This window comes from Rhinatrema bivittatum, chromosome 6, assembly GCF_901001135.1.
Source record: "Rhinatrema bivittatum chromosome 6, aRhiBiv1.1, whole genome shotgun sequence".
In the NCBI taxonomy this organism is placed as follows: Eukaryota; Metazoa; Chordata; class Amphibia; order Gymnophiona; family Rhinatrematidae; genus Rhinatrema; species Rhinatrema bivittatum.
In genome coordinates this window covers 204,044,413-204,056,681 of record NC_042620.1, presented here as the reverse complement: position 1 = coordinate 204,056,681, position 12,269 = coordinate 204,044,413, and the positions used below count along the sequence as shown (strand labels likewise).

At 43.9% G+C, this 12,269-nt stretch overlaps 1 protein-coding gene across 2 annotated transcripts in view; it reads left to right on the top strand.

The window, feature by feature from the left end:
• LRRFIP1 (LRR binding FLII interacting protein 1) overlaps positions 1–11,890 on the top strand; it is a 359,409-nt gene extending 347,519 nt beyond the window's left edge. For both annotated transcript variants that reach the window (XM_029606446.1, XM_029606447.1), the window contains 2 exons: positions 4,414–4,518; positions 10,867–11,890. In XM_029606446.1, coding sequence (XP_029462306.1) covers positions 4,414–4,518; positions 10,867–10,977 — 216 coding nt within the window. In that variant the 3' untranslated portion in view covers positions 10,978–11,890. The remainder of the gene's footprint in view (positions 1–4,413; positions 4,519–10,866) is intronic.
• The last annotated feature ends 379 nt before the right edge of the window (positions 11,891–12,269 follow it).

Genomic DNA, 12,269 nt, shown 5'->3' with positions numbered 1-12,269 from the left:
AAATGAGCAGTGAAGGTTTAGTGTAAATTCATGTTCTCCATCTACAACAGGGCTGAATTAGCCATGACTCATGGGTGACATAATTTGACGGCACCAAATGAAGCCATCTCTCTAGCTTAGTAAAAAGCTCCTATGCACACACTGCCTCGTGAGCTCCTCAGTCTTGTTTTTGGTCTTCTTTTTGTCCAAAACTTCCACATGGACATGTACCCCTCTCTTCATCTTTTCTAGTCTTCTGCTACTGTCTAAAATCGTACTCATTCTTTCAAGTTGTCCCACTGCTTAAGCAGCCCCTCAACACCAGTTTTCAGTGCCACCCAAATAAATTAAATAAATAAATAATGATATCCAGCTCCAAGAAGGCCACTCTAGTGTTTGTGGCCTCAAGATGTCAATCACTGATGGCCATGACATCTCTTACAGGTGCCTGGGATCCAATCATAACTCAGCTAACTTATCATTGTTATTGAGTGTCACCCAGTTTCCAGTGGAAAAGGGCTTGGAAAATGGAAGAATTTTGCAGTTCAGTGAAAAATCTGAGCTGTTCATCTTCCTGGAGCAGGGCTTCTTTGGCTTTCCTCCATGCCGAATCAAGCAGGAGCTCCTCAGGTAGGACTGTCCTCACCTGTAGCTCCAGGCTCTGGTTCCACTGCAATTCAGTGGATGAGTAAGACACACAAAAGCATCAAGCATGAGAACTGGCACACTCCTTGGGACATCCCCTCTATATGGGTTTATCAGTGCAGAAGAAATGCCATTCGAGCTGGCAGCATGGTCAGCACCACTAAATCAGTTTGTGCCGAGGCATGCACCATCAGCGCACCGGGCCTTGGCACTACTGATGCAGCTGGCATTGACACACTTGGTGCAGGAACAAGTTTCAGGAAACTGGGAGGCAACTCCTTGCAGCTATCTTCCACCATGTTGGTGCCCTTGTCTCCATCTCACTGCCTCTTTCTGGATCCCAGGCCTTCCAAGACCCCTTCACTATCATCTATTCATGGACTACTTTTGGAGACACTGGATTGTACCTCCTCCATTGTGCCTCTGGTCTCTATGCATCAGTTGGCACAATCAGCCCAGGAGGGAGCTGCCTCCTGGACTCCAATGAATGCTTCTGAAGAGGAAGACCCTGTGCTGGTTTCAGAGGAAGATGTCTCCTCTCCAACTCCTGGTCAGAGGACACCACAGGACTACATGACTGAATTATGAAGACTTTTTTTACCTTGTTGTTGACCAGTGACAAGAAGGGCACCCTTCATTCTTTCCTGTCCAAGATGTTGGATTTCTTCCTTCAAGGGGGAGTCCCTCTTATCTCCATGCCTTGGGCGAACCCATTAGAGGACTTAGTGGTGGAAACTAGCCTGCCTGAGTTGGGTAGGACATCCCGCTCTCCAAAGGAATCATGCCAGCATTCCAAAGATGGAGCATATCTGGAACATGCCCTGGAAGTATTCTCCTCTGAGGTGACCATGGTCTCCGCCCATTTACCACCACACTCATTGGGTTCCTGGGTTAGTATCTTCATCTCTCGATTGTGAGGCAGGGTCTGTGGGGATCTCCTCAGACACTTTGCCTGACCTACCGGAAGCATTCATCTCCATCAAAAGACTTCTTGTACTCTAAATTCATTGACAAGTTGGGAAGGTGATCTGAGTCAACATCTATATGGACAATGATCCCCGTACCAAGGTCTTCAGACTACGTCAGATTCTGGAAATATCTTTTTCATTAGCAGTGATCCCAGGCCATCAAATCCTGTGGGATTTACAAATGAGAATGTGGGATAATCTGGCCTCCTGTACAAAGAGCTACAAAGTTCAACAGACGCATGGGCTTGGGATAGTTCAAATTCTGCACTATTCTGCAGTAACAAAGTTGGTGTTAAAACAAGCTAAAAAGATCAGAATTTTTTACACCACCATCCTGGATAAGGATCCCAGATTGTTGGACAATTTTGGGAGTTCAATACTCAGCATCCACATTGCTGCCCATCAACTGTATATAGTGCAATACTTGCATGTCTGCATCAACAAGTTGAAGCTTCGGGTAGAATCTCTGGACAGGGAGCAGGAAGATTTCCAGCAGGCTGTTCTGGATGTTGAAGAGTACGAGCATCATCTCATCTGATCGGTATACAAATCATTCAACACCACATCAAGATCCACTGCAGCAGCCATTGAGGCACGGCAGATGGCTTGGTTGTGAGCCAGCAGCCTATGCAAGGATGTTCAGAACAAGTTGGCCAATGACTCTTGTTCCAGGGACAATCTCTTCAGGGAAAAGGTCAGGAAAACTCTTGCCGTGGTTAAGGAACAGCACATAACCATTTAGTCTTTGTTGGTGGGAGCAGAACAGCCTTCTTCTTCTAAATGCCTTTACTTCATTTTTAAGCAGTTTTTTTTCCCAGAGATTTATGGAAATTTCTGCTAATTTCAGCAGCATTGTGTTCCACCTGTGCTGCCGCAGCAACAGCTTCCACCACATATGAAAGACAGCCTAAGATACTGCATCAAGTCCAGCACAAGCCTGGGCCTAGTTTTTGGAGAGACTTGACAATCAGGTTGCGATCCCTCTAGTAAGGGGAAGATTCACCTGCCTCTTGAAGAATGGTGGAAGATTACCAAGAAACACTGGAGGAGGGTTGTCTGTCATCCAAGCCTCCCCTCCCTCAACTTGGCAGCACAGATGTTGAGTGCCCAATAGTCTCCTCATTGTCACCTTCTAAGGAAGTTGAGGACATTGTGATTTTGGTCAGGAACACATCTACCAGAAGGGCTTACAGTTGTAAAAGGAAGTGTTTTTCATCTTTGTGTCAAGCAGGTGCACTGTACCTGTTCACCTGAAGATGCCCTACAAACCACTGCAGTCTTCTTCCTTAAAGTTTCTTACCTGGAAGGAGGTATTCCTAATGGCCATGACTTTGATTAGAAGAGTCAGCAAGCTACAAGCATTGGTTCATTACTCTTTGTATCTACAGTTTTTTCACAGCAGGATGATTCTCAGCATTTGCCCTACGTTTCTTCCAAAAGTGGTTTCTGCATTTCAGGCCATGGTTTTGCCCATGTTCTATCTAAGATCTCATGCACATAAAGGAGAGACGGCCCTCTTTTCACTGGACTGTAAAAGGCCCTTGACCTATTATCTAAAGACAACTTAACCACATCGTCAGGCTTCTCAACTTTGTCTCCTACGATTCTAAAAGATTCACTTGGCTAGCAGACTGTATCACACATTATTATGCTCTGGTTGTCTTCCAGATCACAAACCTCTGTCAAAACTCATTAAGTAAGAGCCATGGTTACCTCAATGGCTCACCTAAGAGCCATCTCCGTCTGCAAAGCTGCAACTTGGTCGTCAGTTCACACATTCATGTCCCATTACTGCCTGGACAATCTCTCAAGAAGCAATAGTAACAATGAACAAGTAGTTTTGTGCAGCCTTTTCTCCTTGTAGTCCCTTCTCCATGAGGGGAGGGTTGGGTTGATTTTCAGTAAGTGCTCTGCTGTGCAACCTCAGCATGGGATGCCCCATGCCATGACTAATTCAGCTCTGTTTATGGTGAAAGCAAGTTTACATACCGTAAACAGGATTCTCTGTAAAAAGCAGGATGAATTAACCAGGCTTAATACTCACCTGTCTTCCTGGAGAATTTACTACCTAGCTAAAGCTAAGCTCCATAATGGACTGAGGGGCTCATAAGTTAGTGCCTATGCAGGAATTCCTGTGCATGCACAGTAATAAAATTGTACTGAGCTTGAGAGATGGGTCTGTTTGGTGTTGTCAGATGATGTCACTAACGTGTTATGGTTGATTCATCCTGCTGATACAGAGAATATCATTAACGATTAGCAAACTTGCTTTCTCATTAAAGTTATCCATTTTTCTTGCAACTGAAATATGTTGGCAACAAGCGTGGGTAGTAGTCAGGGCTGGAGGAACCACTAGGTGAGGGCAAAAAGTACCCTTTCAAAATTCTGCCAGCCCCTGCCTCATCGTGCCACCCTCCCGACGCCCCCCTTGTGGTCCAGCTTAGAACCCAAGAGCGATCTGCCGCTCCCGGGGCCTTGGCTGCCACTAAGCAAAATGGCGCCGTGGCCTTTAGCCCCTACCATGTGACAGGGGCCAACCAATGGCACCAGTAACCCCTGTCACATGGTAGGGGCTAAAGGCCACCGGCGCCATTTTGGTTAGTGGCAGCCGAGGTCCCAGGAGCGGCAGATCGCTCCCAGGCCCCCACCTGGACCACCATGTATTTTGTAAGTTTTCTTTTGGGGGGGGGGGAAGTGTCGGGGCTGTGATGGGGTGGGGCTGGGGGTGGCACGACAGGGGGGTGGCACAAGGCTGAAGGTGCCTAGGGCACCCAATCCCCTTGCACTGGCCCTGGTAGTAATGGTATTTTTTAATCATTAGATAATACGGTTGGATGGTCAAGCTACTCGATACAAAACTGCTGCTGAAAATGCAGAGAAAGTAGAGGATGAACTGAAAGCTGAGAAACGAAAACTCCAAAGAGAGGTATGGTACTCTTTATCAGATGGTGATAATTACAGTAAATAAAGAAAACTGTCTCAAGTCAAGTATATTAGGATACATTTTCAATTAAACACCTAACTTTAAAAGTATGCGAACATTTTTCAGCCAATACAAATCCAACCAATTTTTAAACATAAAGGGGTAGATTTTAAAACATGCGCTCGCGACCCGGCGAGCGCGATTTTATAACATGCTCAAGCTGGCACGCGCATGTTATAAAATGCCAGGTCGGCGTGCGCAAGGGAGGGGGGAGGATTTTTGCAGTTACGCGCAGCGACGCATCGGGGCCTTTCCCAGTTCCCTCCCAGTCTGCTCCCCAAAATCATTAATCTACCTTTTGCGCCTACTTCTGAGCAGGAGCCAGTTGTATGCGCCGGCACCCTGCCGGCACGCAATCCCCCGGTACAGCGGCAAATGGCCGCTGTCCCCGGCACCTCTAGCCCCCCCCCCCCCCCGGACCACCCCTTTCACAAACCCTGGGACTTACACGTGTGGCAAGGCCCAGCTATACGCGTAAAACCTCGGGTTTTATGCACATAGGTGATTTAAAATCTGGCCCAAAGTACCATATATGGTCTCTGAAGACTGTCTTGTTATCAGGCTAAAAATTGCTCTTTTAATTCATGTTTATCAATGGCATAAAATGCATTAGCAGCATACTTTCTACACATATAGCTAGAAAAATGACAGCAGGGAAAGACCGTATGGCCTATCTGTTCTACCCATCTAGACCAATTGCTCAGCTCAACAGTTCCTACCACTCCTTCAGAAATGCTATGTCCTTGTGTCATGCTTTCTCAAATTAAGTTACTTTTCTTCTCTACATCACCTCCAGGGGAGGCTGTTCCAATCATTACCGACCTATTCTGTAAAACAGTATTTCCTTATATTACACCTTAGTTTAGCTCCTTTTATTCCCATCCTGTGACTCCTCATTCCAGAGCTTCCTTTCAGTTGGAAGAGTCCCACCTCCTGTGCATTGATACCTTGGGGGTATTTAAGATGTCTGTATCGCATTTCTCATATTCTACTTTTCCTGCGTTTAAAAATGTTTTGAACAATTTCCTGGAGGAAAAGACTGTTGAGGTAGAGTTGCAGAAACCTACTACTTATTCTTGGAATAGGCAGCTTGAAATCTAACTATCCTTTGGGATCCAGACAAGTACTTGTGACTTGGCTTGTCTACTATTGGAAACAGGATATTGGGCTTGATGGACCTTTGGTCTGACCAAGTATAGCAAGGCTTATGTTCTTATCTTGGATCTTTAAGTCTGTCCCCATATGCTTTACAATGAAGACCACTGAACATTTTAGTAGCTACGTTCAATATCCTATTGAAGGTGCAGTCTCCAGAACTTATATAGTGGCGATGTCACCTCCTTTTTTCTGCTGATCAACCATTCCTCTCCTTTTGCACCCAAGCATTCTTCTGGCTTTTGCCATTATCCTTCCATTTTTGGTCATCGCAAGGTCATCAGATTCATTCACTCCCAGATCCTGCTCTTGCATTGTGCATAGAAGAATTTCACTCCCTAAACTGTACTACTCCATTTGAGGTAAATTTTAAGACCCACACGTGTGCGCACATTTGCCGGCTCGCGCACATGGACGAAGCATTTTTATAACATACACATGCCTGTTATAAAATCAGCTATTCGCAGGTACGTGTGTGCACGACTTTATACTGACACGCGCATGTATGCGCAAATGCTGCCTCGATCGAGTAAGTGGGTGGGGTTTTTGTAGATATGTGCAACTACGCAATTGTATGTTTCCCCAATCCATTCCTAGTTCGTCCTAATAAAGGAGAGTACTTCCTAAAGCCCCTAGCTTACTGCCCTCCCTTTTACCCTCTTAGCCCTGACCCTTAAAACCCTGATGACTCATCTAGTTTTTGTTATTTTATTACTTACACGCTGTCCATAGCAGAAGTAAAGATATGTGGTAGGGGCCCTGGCGCATGCTTGTGCATGTAAATACTTAAATGCAGACTTGGCCCACCCATGCCCCGCCCCTTTTTTGCACTTTTTGATTTGTGTGTGTACCAGGAGATATGCATGTACTTGTGCGGCTTTTAAAATCCACCTGGTGAGCACCAGGCTGTGTCTCGCACATATCTCCCAGCTTTGGTATGCGAACCACTTTTAAAATCCACTAGTTTGGTTTTTGCAGCCCAACTGCAAGACTCTGCATTTTTTATCATTAAATCCTAGTTACCAGACTCTAGACCATTCCTCAAACTTTGCTAGATCCCTTCTCATGTTTTCCTGTCCTTCTTGGATGTCTACCCTGTTGGAGATTTTGGTATTATCTTTAAAAAAACAAACCTTTTCCAATAGTCCTTCTGAAATACCACTTACGAAAATGAAAAGAACCAGATCAAGGACCAGTCGCTGTGGCACACTACTAGTAATGCCCCTGTACTTGGAGTGAACCCCATTTACCACTACTCTTTGTCGCTTCCCACTCAACCAGTTACTATTGGACCCATAGCAAAGGCGCTCAATTTATTTACAAGCCACCTAAGTAAAACTGTGTCAAAGGCTTTAATGAAATTCAGTATGGGCTAGATTTTAAAAGCCCTGCGCACGTAAATCCTCCCGGATTTACGCGCGCAGGGCACGCATCTATGCATCTATTTTGCATAGGCCGCCGGCGCACGCGTAAGTCCCGGGGCTTCGTAAAAGGGGCAGGAGGGGGCATGTCTGGGGACAGGGGGCAGTCTGGGGCGGGTCTGGGGCGTGGTGACGGTTCGGGGGCGGGCTGGGAGAGCTGTCCCGAGTCCCCCGGCACTGCGGCCTGTGCCGGGGGATGCGAGGCGGCGCGCGCAAATTACGCCTGCTTCAAGCAGGCGTAACTTGCCCAACAAAGGTAGGGGGGGGGATTTAGGTAGGGCCGGGGGTTGGGTTAGGTAGGGGAAGGGATGGGAAGGTGGGGGGACGCGGAAGGAAAGTTCCCTCCAAGGCCGCTCCAATTTCGGAGTGGCCTCGGAGGGAACAGAGGCAGGCTGCGCGGCTTGGCACGCTCAGGCTGCCGATTTTGCGCAGCCTTGTGCACCCCGACCCCGGATTTTATAAGATACGCGTGGCTACGTGCGTATCTTATAAAATCTGGCATGCTTTTGTTCGCGCGCGCATACTTTTTAAAGATCTACCTCTATATTAATGCTTTCCCTTAATCCAGCTCTCTTGTCACCCAGTCAAAGAAATTGATCAGATTTCTATGACAGACCTGCCTCTTATAAAGCCATGCTGCCTTGGTTCCTGTAATCCACTGGATTCCAGCAACTGCACTATCCCCTGTTTTAGCAGCGAATCCATTAATTTACTCACCACAGAGGTATGACTAAGTGGCCTGGCCACTTCTTTACTTCTTCTTTTATGAAGAGGAACCGTATCTTCCAGTCTCCAGTCCTCCGGAACTATACCCAACTTTAGCAAAACATTTAAAAGGTCAGCCAATGGAGCTGCCAGAACTTCTCTGAGTTCCCTTAAAATTCTTGGATGTAGCCTGTCTGGTCTTATTGCTTTATCTACTTTTAGTTTAGCTAGCTCCTCACAGTCTATTGAAAATCATTTGAGATTTACCTCTCTTTCAATTCTGTTAGTGTCCATTTTCTGTGGTCCTATTTCTGGCTCTTTCTCAATAAACACCAAACAAAAATATTTGTTAAATAATTCTGCTTTTTCTTCGTCAGCCTCTTTATATTCCTCCCTTTCAACTCTGAGTCTCACAGTGTCACTTTTGCACCTCCTACTATCCACTACCATATATAAAAAAAAGTCTTGTTTCCCCCCCATTTTTCTGTAGTTGCTATTTTGCTTCCATTTGTATCTTTGCTTTCCTGACTACTTTCCCATTTTCTCTCAGCTTTTCCAGATATTATCGTCTATTTCTTTCTATGATCTCATGTAGCTTATGAATGCTAATTTTTTTCTCCTAACCTTTCCAGCTGCTTTAGGAGACCATAGTGGCTTCTTTTTACTCTTACCTTTATTTACGTTTCTAAGAAAAAGGTCAGTTGCCCTTGCAATAGCTGCTTTTAATTTTGCCCACTGCTCATATGCTTCCTCTAGATTTTCCCATCCAGCTAATGATTCCTTGAGGTATTCCCCCCATTTTAACAAGATTCATTAAGGGTTTTTCATATAGACACAAAATGGAAGAAAAGCCTGCCCAAATTTTCAAAGCATTGCGTGCATAAAATCCAGGGATTACATGCTTGGCCAGGCCATGCATGCACCAAGCACGTTTTAAAAATGGCCCAGCCACGTGCGTAACCCCTGGTATGCGCAGAAGTGCTGAGCCACTAAAAGGGGAGGGCCTGGGGGCGGGGTCTTGGCAGGGAGGGGCGGGGCTGGGGCTGACTGGGACAGCAGCCATTAGGCCCTGTCCAGGAGAAGCTCGCACTGGCAGCATGCTGGCACGCTGAAGTTACTTCTGTTCCGAAGGAGCAGTAAGGTAAAAAACAACATTTGAGTAACTAGGTAGGGTAGGGGTTAGGGGTCCGGGAGGAGAGGTGAAAAGGGAGGAAGAGTAGGGAGGGGTGAAAAGGGAGGGAACTGGGCAAAGGCCTGATTGCATCGCTGCGTGTAATTTACAAAATCTCCCCCCCCACCCCACAGCGCGCACGAGAGGCCACCCGCACGTGCGCATGCAGATATTAAAATCCGGCACGCATGTGCGCACAAGAATTGTATTTTATAATATGCACGCACCGGGAACCGCGCACGCACAAGGACACCCACTTGTTTTAAAATCGACCCCTTAATGTATCTGGCCCTTAGTTTTCTTGATGTCTAGAAGCCTCATCTAAGAATGAACTATCACTGCCTGTACTATAATATTGAAACACACCATACTATGATCACTGGCTCACAGATGATCATCTACTTTGACATCAGAAACACTGTCCCTGTTGGTAATCACCAGATCCAGTATCGCTCTCTCCCATGTGGGTTCCATTACCAGCTGACAGAATAGTTCTGCAGAGAATTCAGGATCCCCCTGTTTCTAGAACACACCTCAGCCAGGATGTACCCATCAACTTCCAGCAAATTGAAATGACCTACCAATAGCACATCTTTTGTCTGCCTGCAATGGAGATCTATATATAAAATCAATATAAACAGATGTTCCAGTCCCTCTTTCCAAATTAACCCTACCTCATAAGCCCTGTGTTCTGTTGCTATAATAATTTGTATATTCAGTGCCACACCTCCTTTATGAAACTTAAATGTGTGTGCAGTTTTCAGTCCTGCCTCTAGAATACCTTTTTTCTACGTGAAAGTACATGGATCCTTTTGGAAAACTGAAAATCCACTTATACATTTGATTTATCCATATAACTCTTTTATATTATGTGCATAGATCCCATCTAAGCCTTTGAAAATATACCTCATTAAGAGGGTAATTTTAAAAAGCATTTACACACTTAAAATTGGGTTTACACTTGTAAATGCACTCTACTTGTGTAAGTGGGCATTTAAAAATTGCTACAATATGTGCCATTGAATTGTCCATAGAATATTCATGTGTAAGTATACTTTACGCTTATAAATGGCTTTTTGAAATTGCTACAAGAGTGTGTTACATTTACATATGTAACTCCTCTTAAAATTACCCTTTTACAATAAAACTTTTTTATCTAGCCATAGTAGACAGGATTTTTATTTATAAATAAGTTGTAGTTCAACTCTGTATTTGTAGTGTTTTTTTAAGGGAAGATATTAGCAGCACAACTTACAGAAGGAACTGACAACTATAATCTTTTGAAAATTGCCCTCATAAGAGTTAATTTTAAGACTAGCTGCATAAGTGCAAAGTCTAAGGGTTCTTTTTATGCACGTTTTTTCAAAGTAGAAATTAATCTATACAAACTGCATGGATATCATCTTCTAATTTGTGAAGGGTAGTTTTTCCAAGAAAAAATGCATGTAGCTCTGCACCCCTCCCTAGGGAATACCTCTTGTCATTGTGTAAAACCTAAAGTCATAGAGGCCTTAGGAGCATCAATCTATCAACATATAGAGAGGTCAATTTTATAAAAACCCATTTGTATGGATAAAGTACTGTTTTACCCATGGAAAGGCTTTAAAAATTAATTTCATAAGCATATCTTTCCATGGCTATGGCTGTAATGTTGATAGCCAATGCTGTCTTAAGCAGTAAATTATCCAGGAGACCCCATTGTGTGATAACTTGATATTTTTAAAACACATAGTACTGTAAACCTGAGCAATATTCTCTTACAAATTAAATTTTAAAAAACTGATTATCATTTTCTCTCTGTGTGCCCACATTTTTCCTCCCTCAATTCATTATGTGCAGCTCCGCTCAGCTCTGGATAAAATTGAAGAGCTTGAAGTAGGCAACAACCACCTCTGTAAGCGTCTGGAAAAGATGAAGGCCAACCGCAGTGCACTCCTTTCTCAGCAGTAACGTCCAGCTTTTTATGACAGACACAGCTTACTGAACTTGAACCAGAGAGCAGTGTTTTAGATGAAGTGATCCTTCGGGGTGCGCCTTCTTCATACAAAGAAAACGAGACATGCCCTCATTTGCTTCGTTCTGGCAAATCACGGCTTTCCGCGCTCAGAGAAAGCAAGCTGCTGCTACCACGTAAGCAGAAACCAGAGAACCAGGTGGTTACATCCGCAGGCACTCCCTCACAGTGGTATGGTTGTATGTGACGGTTCAACAAGCACATCAGGGCTCTGCCCCAGGCACCCCATACTTGAAAGGCATAGCAGCCATCAGTATTGATATTCATCATAAACTCACAAAAGTGTATGACTTCGGTATTTTTTATTTTTTTTAAAATCTTTATTACTCTTCATTATGCTGGAAAGAGGGAGAGAGAGAGAGGGAGAAAAGAGCATTGTGTTTACTTTCATGACAGAGCCTGAAATTTGGTGACCAGTGGATTCATGTTGGGCTCTTCTGCACAAATCACTGTGGAACCACAAGCCATTACAATTTACAAAGAAAACTCCTTCAGCCAAAAACTTCATAGGAGAAAATTATGGTCTTGGAAGTAAAAGTGACCTTAAATGACTCTGTCAGTGCCAGATAGTGTATGGCTATGATTTTTTTTTTTTTTTGTAGTTTTATTTGTCTTTGCACCAATTCATTCTTCAGGCCTTTTGTTTCAGGGTATATAGGCAATAGTTTTACTGAAAACCTTCAGTTGTTTATTTGTATTATTTAATCCTTATATTTGGAAATGAAATGGATAATCTCTTTTAAAGAATGTGTTGATGTTAAAATAAAAGACTTGCCATGTTGTAAAAAAAAAAAAAAAAAAGATTACTGTCACTCTGTTTTTGTGCAATAAGGTCTGTAGATACTACAAGTGTGGACTGTATGGCTTGGAAAAATACTCCAGGGATTTCATTTCAGCAGGGATGCTACTCAATTTACTTTGCTCTTGCTTTCAAACTTTTAATGACTTTGTAATTGATCCAAGAATTGTGGTTGCCATGTTTGTTGACTTCCACGTAATTGATTCAACAAACTTTTACATTAAGAAAATAAATAAAAGGAAAAAAAGAGACCACAGTGTGATTTTCAAAGTAGGTAGTTAAAAAGGTGAGGGCAAAGAGATTAGCATTCAAAAGATACACGTGCTCTATAACAAAGTTACGCCATATGCTTCTGTCAGGACCTGTATATTGGGGTTTTGTATTCTTTTTCAGGAAATCAAACATGCTATGTATTTGTAGTGCTTTTTT